An 18,902-nucleotide genomic window follows, 5' to 3' on the forward strand; every position below is an offset into this window, starting at 1 on the left:
TAGGCTGCTCTAGCATATGCCGATGGGGAGCAGATGCAGTTTATGAAGCAAGGAGCCATAACAAGCTCTCTGAGAGCCTGTCACTGTCCTCTGGCTCTCCAGTGTTGAGTTGGAGCTGGAGAAAATCTGGCTCGGAAAATGGAGTTGGGTCCTCGGAGTAGGATTGTCCAGTGGGTAGAGCACTCGATTGGCCCTTCAGAGGCTTGGGATCCATTTAATAAAGAAATAAACCACTAAAAACATAGTGCAGATCCTCACCTCACAAAGTCAGTATGTTGTTTTTAATTTAGATCATGGTAGCACACAGCGACCTGAAACAATATCAGAGCCCCACAGTGTGTGGACATAGTGACAGATGCCATGTTGCATAACTCTCACAATTTTATTGTGAGTCTTGTCATATTTGGTTATTTCTTAAATCCCCAGCTTCTGGAATCATGTTAATGTGTGAGACTCTCAGCTTTCTTTTAAAAAATGTCTGGCCCTGTGTGTGCAGCGAAAAGTTTGGAAACATGACTAAGTGTGCTAGAAAGGTTCAAAACCAGAGGGCCAAGAAAAATAGTCCAAAATACTGCTGCTGCTTTTTTTTAAAGTAATATTATTTTAAACCATTATCCTGATCTTGGGACATCTGACTCATGATTTTTAATGCTTTACTTGAAGGAGGGGAAACTGAGGCACAGAGCCGTGCTGTGACTTGCCTGAGGTCACACACCAGGCCAATGGTAGAGTGTTAAGGAAAAGTTAGCATATGTGACTCCATTTTGGTTTGGGGCCCACCATTGTCTAAAAGCAAGCACATCATGCACCAGGAGGAGTGTTCCTTAGATACTGCATTCCTGTGAAAACCCTCCCCCTTGTTTCCAGCCTGTCTTGACTCCTGGTTTCTGTTCTTTGTCTGTTCCTAACTCCCTGCCTCCTGGCCTTGATGTGAGCCTCCCATCCTGATAAGAAAGGCTACTGGTGCATTGCTTTAGGACCATGTTGTGTAGTTGAAGTAATGGTTTAGCACAGGGAATGTACCCAGCAGGGATAGGTGGTAGATAAGGGAAGGGTTTGTCTATTGGCTAAGGTTTCCGATGCACGAGGGCAACATGCTTTGCTAAAAGGTATATAATCGCTGTATAACCTGCATTCGGGGTCCCCTCCTGACTAGCAGGGGGGCACCACGCTCGAGCGTAATAAACTTAGTATCTTTGGGAACTCTGCAGTTGTGGACTTTGTCCATGTGCCTCAGCCTAGACTCGAACTGTGCATGACCTATCGGGTATAATTAGTAACAAGAGCCAGGAAGAGAACCCAGCGCCCTAGTCCCATGCCCCAGCCACTAGATCCTTTTGCCTTACTGGAGCGTGTTGCTCTTCTGCCAGTGTACACCAGCTGAGGGAGGCTCTGGTTTCCTGCACTTAAGTACACTCAAAACTATAAACCAATATACAAGCTCTAGCCTTTTCCTGTTCTGCCTCCCTGTGTCCACACGCCCCAACACGTAAACTAGTTGCTGCAGCTCTAGCCTAGTGATCTAGCCAGATCACTCCCAGACACCGAGTAAGTGGGCCCTGCTTGGGCACCTTCCATTCTCTGAGCACCGTGCACATACTAGCTGAGTCAATTCATATAGCCCTTGGTTTGCAGGTGAAAGGCTCCACAGCAGCCACATGGTAGGGGTCTCAATCCCCTTCAGCCCCTGCCTGGCTTAGCTGGTGCAGTCTGGCCACCACCTCCCAGGGCTGCAAATGCTGAATAGAACAATTCCCAATGATTTCACCCGCCCACTAAATGCACCGTCACTCACTGCTGCTTTGCTGGATCCTCCCCCTGCCAGCATTGCTCCCTGCCCCCAGCCAGACACTCCCAGGCCAGCCTTCCTGCGTGGACTCAAGCTTGGCACAGGCCCTGGGGCATGGCAGAGTTTCTGTGGAGTGGGTCTGTTCTCAGCAGGGCATCACTCCCATGAGCCCAGGGTATCTGTGCTGCCGCCATGTTGCCATGGGGCTGCCTGCTACTCGCAGCGATGGAGCTGTCAGGTGGGAACGTTTCTTGGCTCTGTAGGGTGATGGCATGACAAATACCAGCTTTGTCCCAGTTCTCATACGCACTAATGGTCGCCTGTCTGCTGGGTTAGGGTTAGGGATGAGAAGGAAGGAATAAACCAGAAAAGTCACAGGGGGAGCTCAGTGCATATGAGGAGAGGGGAATTTAGGTCTGATGCCAAATGACTCTGAGTCTAACAGCTAGTGGTTGGGAGATGGTTTCTGTTTCAGCAGGCTGGTCTTGGTAGGGCTCTGAACTGGGCTCCAGGAGAGCTGTGTTCAGTTCCTGGCTCCGACATCAGGTCTTCGTGAGCCCTGCGCAAGGCCCTTCATCTCTCTGGTCTCAATTCCCCGGCTCTGAAAGGGGAAATGATCCTTCCTGTGGCTGCCTGGTGTACTTAGCCCATAAACTCTTCAGGGCAGGGCCTGTCCATCCGTATGTGTCCATGCAGGGCCCAGCACAAGGGGTGCTGGGTCCTGACTGGGCCAGTCACTGCTGATGTAATACAAATACAACATGAAATCACCAATGTGCTTTGCCCCTTTGGCTGCTGCAGTGTGAGAGCACTGCTACACAAGCTCAGGGGTGGCAATGCAGGGGAATGCAGCACAAGCTTCTTTTGTCATAGCCTGAGCTTTCATCAAAGACCTCACACATCCTGGCCCAACCCACCCCAGCTCAGCATACACCAACCCTTGAAATACCAGTTCAGATTAGCAGGGCCCCAGCTTCCATCAGAAAGGCTCTGAGAAGGCAACACTGAGCTCTCCCCTGCCAGCTAGCTGGGGAGGGGAAAAGGCATAGGGACCAGACTATATGACCACACCAACTCTGCCTAGGTATCTAGCAGACAGAGCTGTGTTGCCCAAGTCATCAACTTTGGCAGGTGTTGGGTTACAAATCACTCTAGTACTGAATGCAGGGGGTAATGCAACGTTCTTATCTTTATTGTGTGAGTAAAGGGCAGCAGAACTGTGCTTAGCCTGTCCTGTTTGAGGGGGTCACCCTCAACTGGACTGAACTCACTAAGCCGGGGGCTCTGATGCCAGATTCCTGTGAAAGTGGAGGAGGGCGGGGGATAGGTGTTCCTGCTGGGAGGAGTAGGCTCTTCCTAAGAGTCCTGGACATGGTTTAACCTGCCCCTTTCCACTGTTCAAAAACAGAGCTAATTAGGGCTCCATTAGGAGTCTTTTGTTTTGTTAAGTGATTGCTAGAGCTGAAATCACTTCTTGTAGGACATTTCTGGCCAGCCTGCTTCAGCAATGAAGTTCCCACACACACAACTGGGTAGAACCTCAAGAGACTGTCCTGCAGAGATCACAGTAGAGAAGCAGGTAGCAGCAGGTGATGGTGTGCAACAGCAACAGCTGGTGAAGCAGTGAGCAGCTGGCGGGGTGACCGGCAGAGCAGTGATGCCAGAGCAAGTGTTGGACAGTAGAGTGAGAAAGGTGCTTTCTCTCTCTCTTCCGTCACCCACCTTCGGGTGGGAGGTGAACTCACTCAGATGCACCTCTGAATTCTGGGTCTTCACTGACCAACAACAACCACAGTGAGAGGGATGTGGTGGAGGGAGCAGGGAAGGGCACATTAAAGGAGCTTTTGGTTGTTGAACTCAAGAACCTGAGGTGAAAGACACTGCCTCATGCACTCTACGGTGGGTGTTGGCCTTAGGGGCTGAACACAATCCAGAGAGAGGAGGCAAATGCTAGGGAGATGGAGATAAACCATTGCTCCTCTGGAAGTGTCTCTGTCTCCTGCTCTGAGTGGGCTCACATCTCCCCATGTCTCCTAATCTATGCTAGTGAGGCCCCTGTGCCCACTGAAGGGGAACAGGAATGGAGAGACAGAACAAGGACATCATCAATGGGGCTTGGGTTTTTTCTGGCTCAAACATTTTGTCAGCTGCAGTTCCCTCTCCACATGCACTTTGATCCTCATCCCAGACCTTTTGCCTCACAGAGATGGGGTTGCAGCATGGAGTGAGAGAGATGTTAATAACTGGGGCAAAAATGGGAATGATGGACCCCCCTTTTCTAAGCTAATTGACCCAGGGGAACCCCTGCATTCATGCTTCAAATACACAAGTAGTGCCTAGAACTGAATCCCTCTCTGTCCATGGCTGGAGTGTAACACGTTGGACCAGAGCTGCCCTGTCCTTCTTCAGTAGCTAAGACATAGCTAGAGGTTTGAGAGTCCCTACTAGGTGTAGACCAATGACACTGATCCAGCAATTCATGTAGCAATAGTAGCATGTGCTTTTTAGATGCAGCTGTCGAGATTCAGCCCTGCAGGTGGACCCCCCCAGGGAAGGGGAGGTATTGTACAAACTTCCCCATCACACACCTGATCTGAATGACAGCCCAACACTATCCGGGTAATACTATAGGGCTCTGGCTGGGCTCACGACCTGTATGTGCTTATACAGATGCTGGCAGTGAGCCAACCACCATCTTGCAGGCTTGAATCCTTGGCTTTTGAAACTGCCTTGGCATGATGCTGAGGGCACCTCTGGACATGTGCTCTATGGGTGCACAAGGAAGAGATGGGTTGAGAGATACAGAAAGGAGTACAGCACCAAGGACAAGGCAGGAGAGGAAGGATGGGCTTGTGACTACGGCCCTCATGTGGGATTCGTGAGCTGTAGATTTAGTTCCTTGTTCTGCCCCTGACCCTAGGGTGCACCTGCACTGCAATTAAACCCCGTGGCTGACCAACAGTGGCAGGCTTGGGCTTGGGCTATGGGGCTGTAAAACTGCAGTGTAGACAGTTGTTCTCAAGCTGGAGCCTTAGCTCTGGGACCGCACAAGTGGGGAGGGCTGGCAGAGTCTGGGCCCCAGCCCGAGCCCGAACGTTTACACCACAGTTTTGCAGCCCAAGTCAGCTTACCCAGACCAGCCACTTGCGTTTAACTGCAGTGTAGACATACCCTGGGTGCATAGCCGCTGACTTCTACTGGCGCTGGTGGGTGCTCGACCCCCGTCTGCCCCCTGCCCCACCCCCATTCCAACCCCTTCCCCAAAGTCCCCACCCCAACTCTGCCCCCTCCGTGCTCCTATTCCAACTCCTTCCCCAAATCCCCACCCCCTCCCCTGAGCGTTCCAGAGGATAGCCTGGTGACTCTGTGACGGGGGAGGCGCGGGAACTACTCCATAAGAAGCCAGTCAGGACTCTGGGGGAGCCTCCTCTCTCTGAGCAAACTGTCTCAAGGGCAAGAAGCTTACACAGCTTCAACCTTCCTGAGTCTGAGCTCGGAGCATTCAGCACCCCTGTCCTCACTATGCACTTCCCGCAGCGAGTCTGCCTGGGCGGGGCTCCTGGGGAAGCCAGAGTGTCCTGCACCCCAACTCCGCAGTCAGATGTGACTCACAGCCAGCCAGTAAAACAGAAGGTTTAGTAGATGACAGGAACACAGTCCAAAACAGAGCTTGTAGTTATAGGAAACAGGACCCCTCAGTCAGGTCCATCTTGGGGCCAGGGAGGCCAGACCCTGGGTCTGGGCCTCCCTCCATTTCCCCAGCCAGCTCCAAACTCAAGCCCCCTCCAGCCCCTTCTCTGGCCTTTGTCTCTTTCCAGGGCCAGGAGGTCACCTGATCTCTTTGTTCTCCAACACCTTCAGTTGGCACCTTGCAGGGGAGGGACCCAGGCCATCAGTTGCCAGGAGACAGGGTGTCTGCCATTCTCTGTGCAAACAGCATCACAATGGCCTGCTAAGGCTCTGCAACAATCACACACCCTTATCCCACCACCTAGATACTTAAGAAATGCACAGGGGACACCGAGGCACCCACACAGTATTCAGAGAAAACAATAAGAACATTCCCACTTCGTCACACCCCCTCCCTCCCGGAGCTTGCTACAGCGGTTTGGCGGCGGCAAGTACTGTGAGGTAGGTGGAGGAGCGGGGACGCAGCACGCTCAACAGAGGAGGAGGTGGTGAGGCGAGCTTGGCTGCCGGAGGGTGCAGAGCACCCGCTAATTTTTCCCCATGGGTGCTCCAGCCCCAGAGCACCCATGGAGTCGGCGCCTATGCCTGGGTGTGTCCCTGGGCCAGTCATCTCTGAGATCCCTGTCTGAAGAATGGAGATAATAATGTTGACCTGGCTCTGGGTGCGATATGAGCTGCTCAGATCCTGTGGTGGTGAGGGTCATACACAGATAGAGAGTTAGCACATCTGCAACCTGCAGCTCATGGCTTCTGGCCAGCAGTGTGGGAATGGGATTTGGCATTACCATTATTAACCAAGATCTGGGTCCCATTGTGCCAGCTGCTGCACAGATACAGCATGAGCAATGGTTCCTGCCTGACAGCTTACAAACCCAAAAGACAAGGCAGACCAATGGCAGGAGGGGGAATGGTCACACAGCTGGTTAGTGGCAGCAGGAATAACCCACAGCTGTCCTAAGTCTCAGCCCAGTAGACCACATCCAGTACACCACACTTAGCTACCAACCATACACAACAACTAGCTCTTATACAGCATATCTCATCAGCAGATCTCAAAGCACTTATAAAGAAAGTTGGTGTCATTAATTCCTTTTTACAGCTGGGGAAACTGAGATACAGAAGGGGCAGCATCTTCCCAGAGTTACCCAGCAGGTTGGTGAGGCTCCTGAGCCCCAGTAAAGTACAGCGCTCTATCCACTAGGAAACACTGCCTCCAAAACTCTGGACTTGCAGACAGTGGGGACAGATCAGAGACAAGGGAACCAGGGGCAGCTACTAGAAGCATGTCAGTCATTCAGTTACTGACGTAGCACTGTCAACACCCCAGAGTCCAAGGGCTATTCTGGACAGCAAAGTACATAAAAGACCATTTCTGGCAATTGAAATGATAATATTGTTTGTGGAAAATAAATGATGATTGTAGAGCAAAATTTGTAACTATTATTCAAAAAGAATGTCTCAGAGTTAGTGTCCTCACAGCACATTAATAAGCACAGGGAATTATGCAAAATTAATGCAAATAACCTTTTATTTATGTTCCTAAGGTATTTTGGGGGTGAGGAATACATCTCCTTTTAAATATATAATCTTTATTCAAATTATTTTGGAGAAACTCATTTAGCATTGAACAGTGAGTGCAAATCAATATGCATACAGCACCAAAAACATCTCTGGTGGCTGCATGTCTGTCATTATTTTCAAAGACTGTTGTCCAAATTTAAGCACCTAAATCCAGATTTAGGCACCTACATAAACGTACGGCGGTACAGTGAGATTTTCATAGAAAGGGAACATACTGATCAAGTTTGCAAATGCACAAATACAGAATGGGGGATAACTGGCTTGGAAGCAGCATGGCTGAGAAGGATCGGGGAGTTGTGGCGGGTCACAATCTCAACATGAATCAGCAATGCGATGCTGTTGCAAAAAAAGTCAAATGCAATTTTGGTTCATTAACAGAAGAATAGCATGCAAGTCACGGGAGGGGATAGTACAGCTCTATTTCGCACTGGTTAGGCCTCAGCTGGAGTACTGTGTCCAATTTAGGTCACCAATGCATAGAAAGGATGTAGATAAACTGGAAAGGATCCAGAGGTGAGCAACAAAGATGTTCAAAGGGATGGAATGCAAGCCATATGAGCAAGGGCTGAAAGAATGGGGTATGTTTCGTTTGGAAAAGAAAAGATTAAGGGGGGAAATGACAGCAGTCTTCAAATACTTGAAAGGCTGCCATAAAAAAGATGGAGAAAAATTGGTCTCTTTTGCCACAGAGGGCAGGACAAGAGGGAATGGGTTCAAACTGCAGCATAGCAGATTTAGATTAAATCTCCTGACAAACTTCCTCACTGTAAGAACAGGAGGACAATGGAACAGATGCCTGGGGAGGTCTTGGAAGCTCCTTCACTGGAGGTTCAGAAGGAGGCAGGGTAGCCCTCTGTCTTGGCAGGGGGTTAGACCAGATGACCCCTGAGGTCCCTTCTAACCCTATGGGTCTATGACCTCGTGTATCACCGAGTCCAGTCCCCTGCTATCGCAGGCAGCCCAATCAGATAATCATATCCAGAAACTTATCAAGCTCCATCTTCAAACTAGTTAGGTTGCCTCCACTCCTCCTATTGGGAGTCTGTTCCAGAACCTCACTTCTCTGCTGGTTAGAAATTCTCTTCTAATTTCCAGCCTGAAGTTATTAACTGCCAGTTTATCCCCATTTGTTCTTGTGCCAATATTGTCTATTAGCTTCAATAGCTTTTCTCCCTCCCTGCTGTTCACTTCTCTGCTATAGTTAGAGAGCAATCACATCCCTTCTTCTCAGCTAAGCTAACCAAGCCAAGCTCTTTGATCTCCTCTCGTAAGACAAGCTCTAAATTCCCCTGATCATCCTCATAGCCCTGTCCCAGTTTGAATTCATTTTCTTGTATAAAAGCACCTCCAGGGGTTAGGAGCACAAATTCCACAGAAAAATCAGTCAGACTCGTGCTTAGACCCTTTAGAAAATTTCACCGTTAGGCTCCTAATTTTAATCATCTCATTTTTGAAAATACTGGCCTTAATTTTCAGGTCATTTTCTTAAAACATTTCAGAGACCAGCCATACATGGGATTGTATATAAAAAGATTCCAGAATCTAATCACTGCTAGGGCATGTTTTTCTGCAGCCAGTTTGCTAACAGGTCATGTAAATCGAAGGCCAGGAGGCCCCGTAATGCAGAGCTTCCAAAGAGATAATTGACCTTGTACCCCAAAATGGCTTTGCTGTTTTCCCACCCCACATTCCTCCACTAGAGCTTCCTTGCTGATGGCCTGTTGACTAGAGACCATTGAGGCCAAGCCAGTGGCAGGAATGTAGATGACCAAATCTTTATACAAGTTAATGCCCATAAACTGAAGCACTCCATCAGCAGCAGCATTGACATGTGCCAAGGGGTTCACAGCTGTCTATTTACTGGTCCCAATGGGGTGTTTTAAACTGGACAATAACACTGCCCTTTTCCAGGGAATACTCAACAATTTCCCATGACAGATCAAAACACTGCAATATATATATATTTCCGCCTAGTGGTATATACACAGATATACCACTAGACAGATGATGGTAATTACAGTGAAAACCATGGGGCCACTCTTCCCACACCTGTCCATTGCAGCAGAATACAAATGTAGAGCTGAGAGAATAGTTGATTTTCCAGTTTAGCAAATGAATCAAAAAATCAGGGGAAAAAGTGCCATTTCTGGCCAAGCAAAACATTTTGTTTAAACCGACGCAATTTTTTTCCAGTTTTTCATTTCATTTTCAAGTGTTTTTACCCTTTTAAAAATTAAATCCAGCTACGTTTCTAATGAAACATCACTTTGAAATTAAAGGTCAACACATTGTGTTTTGAAAATTTCAAAATAAAACATTTTGACTGATTTGTTTTTATTCAACTGAAACTATTTGCTGAATGTGACCTGAATTTGTCATTAGTTGCCCCAAACTGCATTTCATGGTGAACTATTTGACTGAAACCTTTTGCCAAGCTCTATACAAATGTCCATGAACCACAACCAAGACAAAAGCCAGGGAGGAATAAGTTCTGAGATGGTGACTGGCACCAGTGCCCACTGCTGTGCTCTGCACCCATCTCACACCAATGCACATGAAAGCATATTGTACAATTGGTCTCCATGAAGAAAAGCAACGTAGGCTCCCGGTGTCAAAGAGGCGGGCCAGGGATGGTTTCGACCATCAAGGACATTAAGTAGGTGGCATCAGTGGTCAGAGTCCCTCCATGTTATCTTCCTCCTCCTCCTCCTCCCATTCTTCCTCCTCCATGTTCCATGTCGCTTTGTCCCTGGCACCTGGTACTGGTCCTGGTTCTGGCACCTGGTACTCCCGGGGGAGCAGGTGCTTGTTCATTTTGATGAAGGCCAGGCTCTCCACACTGCCAGTAGAGAGGCAAGTACGCCTGTTCCGCACGATGGTCCCCGCTGTGGTGAAAAGCTGCTCAGAATAGAGGCTGGAGGGGGGGCAGCTCAGGTGCTGCACAGCCACCTGGAAGAGGGGCAGCCACATGTCCCGCTTCAGCTGCCAATACAGCAAGGGCTCAGCACTGGCCGACAGGACCACAGTGTCCTGCAGGTAGCCTTCCACAATCTGGGCCGCCTGGGTCTTGGCTGAGTCCAGTAGTACCGGGGCCACGCTGATGAGGCCGAAGTCCTCCAGGCTGTCCCACAGGGACCTGCCCCGGTCTGAGGCACTGCCCTTGCGCTGTTGCTGTGTTTGTCTCTGGCTGGTGCCTCGGTCCTGGACATCCCGGATGTTCTCAGCCACCTCGTCAATGAGTCTCTGCGTCCAGCGGTGCAGACCACCCTCCCCTTCGGGCACGAAGGAGGCCATGTTGTTCTTGAAGCGGGGGTCTACATAGGTGGCCAGGACATAGTGCTCCTGAGCGCGGATCTCAGCAATCTGTCGGTTGCCCCGCAGGGTTTGCAGCAGGCTGTGGGCCAGCGCCTGGCCAGTCTCCTCGCCCTTGCTCTCATACTGCTGCACCAGTGAGAGCAGCTTCTTCTCCAGCAGGCAGATGAGCGGGATGGCCTGACTGATGCTGGCATCAGTCCCGCTCACCAGCTTGGTGGCATCGTCAAAGGGCCGCAGGATCTGGCACAAGATGTGGATGAGGGGCCAGTCGGTCTGGGCCATGTGCAGCCCGCCAGCCCGCTGGACCTGTGCAGAATGGCGCTGGCAGAAGGCCTGGACAGCAGCTCGCAGCTCATACAGCCGCTCCAGCATGCGCAGGGTGGAGCTCCACCGCACCGCCACCTCCTTCTTCAGCTGGTGCCGTGGCAGCTGATTCTCCACCTGCAGTTCCCAGAGCAGGTGGCGGGCAGTGTAGGAGTGCCTGAAGTGGGCACAGACCTTCCTGGCAGCTGCCAGCACCCGGTCCACCTCCTCATTGCTGTGCAGGAACTCCCGCACCACCAGGCCGAGGCAGTGTGCCAGGCAGGTGACGCGGGGGAAGCCGCCTTCCCGCAGCACTCGCCGCAACCGCTGTCCATCATCTGAGACCACAAAGCCCGATGAGAGGGAGAGGGGCATGAGCCACTCTCTAATGACCCCCCGCAGCCTCTCCAGCACGTGCCCGGTGCCGTGCTGCTTCTCCAGGCCACACATGTACAGGGTGGCATGCTGGCGCAGGATGCTGCTGTTGCTCATGCTCACCCAGTGGGCACTGATGGACATGTAGTCAGTGGTTTGCCCGCTGGTCCACATATCCACTATTAGGTGCACGCGGCCACCCTCACAGCCCCCCAGAGCCTGCAGCACCGCAGTCTTTACTGCACGGCACAGCTCCGGCACTGCCTTCTTGGAGAAGAAGGAGCGACTGGGCACCTGCCACCGGGGGGCGGCCGCCGCCATCATCTCCCTGAAGCCCTCGCCCTCTACGTGGGAGAAAGGTAGGAGGTCCAGGGCCAGCATCTTGGCACAGGCAGAGTTCAGCGCCAGTGCCCGGGAGTGGGCCCGATGGTACTTGGTGCCCCTCTTCAGGCTCTCATCGATGGACAGGTGGGTGTAAGTGTCCCCAGGTCTCCTGGCAATGCTGGGGGCCCGGCCAGTGCCACTCTGCTGCCTGCTCAGTGCAACCCCGTGTGGTGTAAGGGGGGGCTCTGCCACTCCGGGCTGCCTGCCCTCCATGTTCTTCTGGCGCATGTAGACAATGCTGTGGTTGTGCTTAATGTGGTTGCCAAGCGACGACGTGCCCAGGCGCTTGGGGTCAGTCCCACGCTTGACCATCTGCTGGCAGATCATACAGGTGACACGGGTCGGGTTCCCAGGGTCAATGGAGAAATACTCCCAGACCCATGATTTCTGCCGGTGGTATCTCCCAGGCCCGGGGCCCTGCGTCGCCACCACAGGCATGGTGCTGATGCTGTGGGAATTGCACTCTGCCCTGCTGTTCCCTGTGGTTTCCCCAGCTCCAGCACTGAGGTCTCCCCCACTCCAGATGGGCAACTCATCCTGCTTTTGGACACTGGTGAAATATGAGGCTATCAGCATCTGATGCTGGGCTACCCCTTCTTGCGTGCTGCCCTCCTCCTCCATGTCCTCTGGGGTAGCTGGCTCCGTGGGAGCTTCCCCGTCCACCCCAGAGGAGTAGCCTGAAAGTGTGTCACCCCCTGATGAGCCTGCCTCCCCAGCCATGCTGGCTCCGTCCTCGTCGGCCTCAGACATGACAACCTGCAATACCTCATCTGGGATGAAGAGGGGTCCCCCAGTGCCTGACTCCCCTATGACACCGGATACAGCAGGCTCAGCCAAGCAGTATTTCTGTGTGGTGGATCGTGGTGATCGGCGGCTGGCAGACATGTATGGCTGTGACGACAATCCTAGACCAGCGCCAATGCTGAGGCTGGCCGCATGCTGCCTGGGGCTTAAGCTTGGCTGTTTGGCAGAGGACTTTCTCCATCCTCTGCTGCTATGATTATTTCTCTTCATTGTGTGCTAGCCAGTGGTAAAGGCTGATATATAAAACAACCTAAAACCCTGCTTAACACCAATGAGGAACAAGGACAGGACTCCTAAATCCCCACTAAAGCCCTGACACTGAGACACTCTGACCGGACCCTGGACACACATGAAATTACGGGGTGCAGAGGTGGCAAGAGAAAGTTACATTGAAATCCTGCACTCAGCCAATAAATCTGACAGCAGCCTCAGTTATCCAGAGATGGCACCCCAGAAGTGAGGCCAGTGGTGCCTTACGGGAGAGGTTTAAAACGATCTACTTTCCTAATCTTCTTCTTTCCTACCCTGCTAAATTGTCCCTCTCCATGAGACATTCACAACAGCTTCTTCAAGCCCCTCTCCTTGTCACAAGTTATTCCTATGGTGCCAGGGAACTTGGAAAATACCATGTGTCTAATCACCACTAACCAAAGCAGCTGACTGTGGCTATCAAATATTGTTACAAACTATTTACCATCCAGCCAAAGAGTTAACAAAAAACCCCAAAAAACATGTCAAGTGAATTCACACAGGTAGTAGATCAGAGGAATTTCCAGTTTGCTGTCTCCAACAGGAAGAGAGCTTGAATAATTTGCTGAGTAAATAATCTGCAAAGAGTTATTCTCCATGCAGGTCCTCACAAATTGTACACCAGGTGAGCAGCAAAGAACTCATTATCTGGGACCCATTCACTCCTTGGCCTCTTTGCTGAGACAACAGATCCTGTAAATGGTTTTCCTGTGTGGATACCTATCCTGCTAGGAACTGCACTGAGACTATCCAGCTCACATCACAAGGGCCACTGAAATAAAAAGCAGACCCCACCCCCAGCTCACTTCCTGCCATATGCTGTTCACTCCCACAAATCCTCACACAATCAGCGAGTTCCCTTTAGGAACCTGCTCCCTCTGCCTATGATCTATCTGACAAACAAGTCATTCAGCTCCTGTGCTGACTGGTTATCAGCACTGAACCCACAAACACAGTCCCATCCTCTCTGCCCCATCTCCCACCACCATTCCTACCCACAAATGATCAATGTTTCCGTTTAAACAGGGCGGAGTCTCTGATCTCTACATGGAGTTAGCTCTGACTGAACAATTTCCCTCAGTGAGTAGCTACACAGGGCTCTTCTCCCATGTAGGTTCTCTGAGGCTGGGTAAGAGCTGATTTGGCATCGACACTTTTTGCACGCTCAGGACAGTCACGGATTCTCTCTTCCATGTGGCTCCTTGGAGAGCAGGTAAGGCCTGAGCTCTGAGAAAAGCCTCGCCCCTTAGTCAGCACACGTGCTATATCTTTCTTCTTTATGGGGTTTGCTGGTAGAAAAATGTCATCTCTGAGCTGCCTGATGTCTCTTTGATGGTGAGTGTGTTTACCCTCTCTCCCCACTGGAGTGGTTCCCCTGCTGTCTTCCCTGCCTGTGCTTATTCCTGTGAAATTTCCACTGGGGTGAACTCTGGGAAACATTCCCTTTGGATCTGCTTAGTGACATCTCATGAGGTTCCCCCTTCCTCTGGACATTTAGATCAAGATTATCCTCCTCCTTCTCCCTCACGATCCCACCGTCTGCTGGAAATAAAAAATAAAGAGAGTCCAAGCGTCAACCACTCTGCCTAGTTTGAAATCCTTGGCAATAAAAACAACAAACAGTATCACAATAAAAACAAGTATTGATAATCTATTTTGGCTCATGTGACAGGGTACACCACTACCTATGATATTATGAATGGTACGTTAGGCACCTGTGTTTGAAAATCCAGCTTGATATGTCTAATTGTTATAAGTAAATGATAAATTTTTGAGGCAAAAAAAGTCAAACATAAGGAAACTACCAGGTTTATCACCTTCACTGATTCTTTTTGTTCTTTGAATCAGCTGGGATTTTAACTAAATTACTTTTGGTATTAACTTTTAAACACTGTTACATTACTCAGTAGTTCAAATATTAAGTTAAAATGCTTACATTTTGTCTGGGAATAAAAATATTTTCTAAAGAAATCTTTTCAGAAAGTCTATAATTTCTCCTGCTGCCCCTTCCAGTCTCTCTCCTTCCCCCCCTAGACTCGGTCCCTATCCCGGCCCAGGCTGGTCGTTCTCCCGGCGCTGGCTCGGCTCCTGCAGGCGCTCAGTGGGGCAGAGCCGGGGGGGGGGGGGGTCGGCAGCAGCAGCTCCGGGACTCGCAGACCCCCGCCCCCCCGGGAGCAGAGCTGGGGCGAGGAGGAGCCGTTGGTGCCGAGTCACTTTCCTGCCCGGCCCCAGCCCTTTCCCCGGGTCTCTCCCCTCACCTGCAGGCTCCGGCTCAGGGGCTGGTGTCGGCAGAGCCCGGAGCTGCTTCCGGCCCCCGGAGAAAGTCCCCCCGGCTGGTCCCGAGGGGCGCTGGGGAAGGGCTCTCCCCGCACACACCCCGCTGGGCGGCGGCAGCGGCGGCGGCTCAGCCCGGGCTCTCAGGTCACTTACGGATGCGGCAGAAGCGTGTGACCCGGGAAGCTCAGCCCCGGCAGATAAAACAGAGGGAGAAAGAGAGCGCAGCCTCCCCAGCCTAGCAACAGCCAGAGCCCTCTGGTGGTCACAGCTAAGGAGACCCCTCCCTGCGCTGCCCCGGGACAGAAAACCCAGCCATGGTCCTTCCCTCCCACCTGAGCGGCGCCGAACCTCCAGAGACTGCACCGGAGACAGAGCCGCCGGCGGGCGCCCAAGCGCCCTGCGCTCCGGCGGCTCCTCCCCCGCCGCTGGAGCCGGGGGAGAGAGGAGGAGGCTGCTGCAGTTGCAGGCAGTGATGGCAGCGCAGCAGTGTTTACATCGCTGTTGGCCCCAGCGGCGCGGGGTGAGTGGAGTCGGCCCAGGGGACCAGCTCCACCAATATTTGGGGCCAGGTGTCCCCCCAGCCCCCTCTTGCTGCCCCCACACACCTCCCCGGGCCCTGGAGCAGAGCGTCCTTGCCTCTGCCGTGCAGCCTCCCTGCAGCAACAGCTGCCGCAGGGTCCTAGTGCCTCCCCTCATCTCCACTGCCAGGGCAGACTGACTGCCAGGGCCTGCCCTTCCACCTCAGACCCTTCACTTTTCCTGCGGGACCCTTCACCAGCAAAGGGGGACCCCCATGCTAGACAAGGAGGCAGCTCCATCCCTCACCCCCAGTGAGGCTACAGTCAGGGGCAACAGCAGGGGAGGGGGCGCACGCAGCCCCCCCTGGCACCCACCATGGGGGAGGTGAGGGAGATTCCTGAATCTGAGAGGGGCCCTAGGAGCACATGTAATGACCGTGGTGGGGGTGAGTGTGCTGCAGGGGAGGGACCTAAAAGGGGGGCTCCTCCCCCAGAGCTTGCTGCTGCCAGCAGGGAAAGGGCTGGGGGAGTCCTCCTCTCTGGCCCCTGTCCCGGAGCAGCCTGCCTGCACCCCAAACTCATCCCCAGCCCTGCCCCACCCCAGAGCCCACATCCCCAGCCAGAGCTTTCAGCACCCCCACCACACCCTCAACCCTCTACCCTAGCCCTGAGCCCCTCCAACACCACAAACCCCTCATCTCCAGCCCCAGCCAGAGCCCTCATCCCCCCACACCCCAACCCTCTGCTCCAGCCCTGAGCCCCTCCAACACCACAAACCCCTCGTCTCCAGCCCCAGCCAGAACCCTCATCCCCCTGCACTCCAACCCTCTGCTCCAGCCCTGAGCCCCTCCAACACCACAAACCCCTCGTCTCCAGCCCCAGCCAGAACCCTCATCCCCCTGCACTCCAACCCTCTGCCCCAGCCCTGAGCCTCTCTAACACCCAAAACCCCCCAGCCCCAAACAGAGCCCTCAGCCCCCCCACACTCCTATTCTTGCCCTGAGCCCCTCCCACATCCCAAACTCCTCATCTGCAGCCACAGCCCTCACCCACACCCCTCACCTCTGCACCCCGTCCCATCCCCAAACTCCCTCCCAGAACCTGCACCCCATCCCATCCCCAAACTCCCTTCTAGAGCCTGCACCCCAATCCCCTGCCCCAGCCTAGGGCCTGCACTCCAGACCTCCCCCCACCCAAACTCCCTCCCAGAGCCTTGGGCAGGTGGGGGGCGGAGTTTGGGCGGGGGTGGGTTCTGGGCACCACCAAAATTTGTGGAGAGGTGTCGGGGCAGGCAGGGAGCAGGGTAGCCACCCCAGCCGAATGGTGCTGAGGTGGCTAAAATAAACCCCGTCCCCCGACTCCAGCCGCCAGCTAGCCTCGGTGGCTGGAGCTGTGTGGGTCTCCTGCAGGAAGATCACAGAGTACCTCCCCTCCCAAGGAAGGAGAGCACCCAGCTCCTGCGGCGACCCACCCTACAGCCCCAGGTGTTTAATGTGGCAAAGATGGTAATTGTCATAGTGAGGGCTGGGGTGGATCCTCACAGGCAGGGTGATCGAGAGCTTCCAGCGGGCCCCACAATAACCTGGGTCGGGATTTCTGGGGGTCCTGTCAGGGCACGGGGAGTGGTTGGATAGGTGTGGGAGTCCCGGGGGTCTGTCTGGGGGCGGGGGTGCGGATAAAGGTTGGGGCAGTCAGGGGACAGGTAGGGGGTAGGGTCCTAGGGAGGCAGTTACAGTGGGGGGGTCTCAGGAGGGGGCAGTCAGGGGACAAGGAGCAGGAAGGCTTAGATAGGGGGTGGGGTCCTGGGGGGTGGTTAGGGGCAGGTTCCCAGGAGAGGGCAGTCAGGGGACAAGGACCAGCGGGGGTTGGGGGTTCTGAGTGGGGCAGTCAGGGGGCGGGAAGTGGGAGGGAGTGTATGGGGGTGGGGCTAGAACAGGGCTCCCTGGGTGCACACCCTAATGAAATGTGCTGCACATGCCTATGGACAGAGCCGCAGAGAAACCTGGCCCCCTGACTGCTATCCAGGGCTCCGGGCAGCCTCTCAAGGGCCCATCAGCCCCAGAGCCCTTTTATTTGATGCTTCGCTCCTTGCAGCAGTCCCAAATCCCTGCAGGATGCTGCATCCCCACCAGCTCCTGGAATCTCTCCTGTCCTTCCCCACCCGCCACTCCTGAGCAGGGAGGCCAATGCTAGTGCAGGGTGCTTCATGGCTGGCAACTTACAAGCAAAAAAAGAACAGGAGTACTTGTGGCACCTTAGAGACTAACAAATTTATTAGAGCATAAGCTTTCGTGGGCTACAGCCCACTTCATCGGATGTTAGTCTCTAAGGTGCCACAAGTATTCCTGTTCTTTTTGTGGATACAGACTAACACGACTGCTACTCTGGCCACAGGGCAATTTCTTACTGACACCCACAGAGAACTTCCAGGCAGCTAGAGCAGTGGTTTTCAAACTGTGGGTCGTGACCCAGTACTGGGTCGTGGAATATAAGGTACTGGGTCGTGGCGACTCTGGTCAGCCCCGCTGACTGGGACAGTAAAAGTCCCATCAGCAGTGCTGCCCAGCTAAGGCAGGCTAGTCCCTAGATGTTCCAATACCACGCTGTGCCCCAGAAGCAGCCAGCAGCAGGTCCGGATCCTGGGGTAGGGGTGGGGGTTTCCAAATGGAAAAGAAAAGGGGGTAAGGAAAAGAAAGAGGGAGAAAAACAGAAAACTGAAAAGCAAAAAAATTCTGTTTCAATCTGAATTGAATCAAAACAATTTTTTAAATTGTGAATCAAATTGAATTAAAAAAATTCCAGAAAACTTTTTGGAAAAAAAATCCATTTCTTTCAGTTATTTTTCGAGGAAGATATGTACTGTTTCCAACCTGCATTATTATTAAATTATAATATAATATTAAACTTTTATTAGAAACCACTTTCACTAGTCCAGATTTGTTTCCTTGCTCAGGACATTTTTCACTTGCTTTTTTTCCAACTGTTTTGCATGGCTATTGCTGCAGTATTTCTCATTTCACCTGAGGGAGGCATGGAAAGAGCACTTTAGCAGTGAGCCACAATAGTGCGTTTTGGTGTATGGTGGGCTATTGTAACGCTGACAGACCCGGCAGGCAGGTGGGATTGAACCAGAGACCTCTGGAGCTTAGTGCATGAGCCTCTATTCCATGAGCTAAAAGCCAGTGGGCTGTTAGCTAAGGCTGTAGAGCAGACTCATGAATTGCTCTCTCCTAAGTGGTCTGGGTGACACTAGATGGGACAGAACACCACAACCAGGAGGTGTGTGGGTTACACTATCTGGCCTTGCTGTTTGGGGACCTGTTAGGAATTGTGTGGTACTGTGGTGTTCAACGAACCCGGCCAAATGCCACCTAGGACAGAGAGAGGTAATGTATTTCTGGTACATCTTGCAGTGGTGCTGGCTGCACCCCCTGGTGGAAAAAGTTCAGGTGCTGACAGATTGTCCAATACTGTCAACCAAAAAGCATGTATGTCCCAGGCTTGGCCAGCTATTACAGGCTGTTTGTATGGGACTTCGCCACAATAGTCGCCCCCTTTACTGACCTGGTGGAAGGCACCAACCCCAAGGAGGTGCAATGATCAGAGACTGGTGACAA

At 52.6% G+C, this 18,902-nt stretch overlaps 1 protein-coding gene across 5 annotated transcripts; it reads right to left on the reverse strand.

Annotated features, from left to right (window-relative positions):
* Nucleotides 1-6,989: 6,989 nt before the first annotated feature.
* LOC114021532 (zinc finger BED domain-containing protein 6) lies at nt 6,990-15,431 on the reverse strand. 5 transcript variants are annotated; one of them, XM_043528684.1, is made up of 2 exons: nt 15,373-15,431; nt 6,990-14,032 (listed from the first exon to the last, which is right to left on the reverse strand). In XM_043528684.1, the coding sequence occupies exon 2, from the start codon at nt 12,449-12,451 to the stop codon at nt 9,734-9,736; it is 2,718 nt and encodes a 905-aa protein (XP_043384619.1). In that variant the 5' UTR covers nt 12,452-14,032; nt 15,373-15,431; the 3' UTR covers nt 6,990-9,733. The 5 variants fall into 5 exon arrangements, with proteins under 5 accessions (XP_043384619.1, XP_043384618.1, XP_027686740.2 ...); XM_043528683.1 differs by lacking the exon at nt 15,373-15,431 and adding an exon at nt 15,100-15,366; XM_027830939.3 differs by lacking the exon at nt 15,373-15,431 and adding an exon at nt 14,749-15,274.
* Nucleotides 15,432-18,902: the final 3,471 nt, after the last annotated feature.

This window comes from Chelonia mydas, chromosome 14, assembly GCF_015237465.2.
Source record: "Chelonia mydas isolate rCheMyd1 chromosome 14, rCheMyd1.pri.v2, whole genome shotgun sequence".
Taxonomy (NCBI): Eukaryota; Metazoa; Chordata; order Testudines; family Cheloniidae; genus Chelonia; species Chelonia mydas.

Coding starts and splice junctions, on each gene's coding strand:
- LOC114021532 (XM_043528684.1), bottom strand. CDS start 12,451: ATGAAGAGAAATAATCATAGCAGCAGAGGATGGAGAAAGTCCTCTGCC.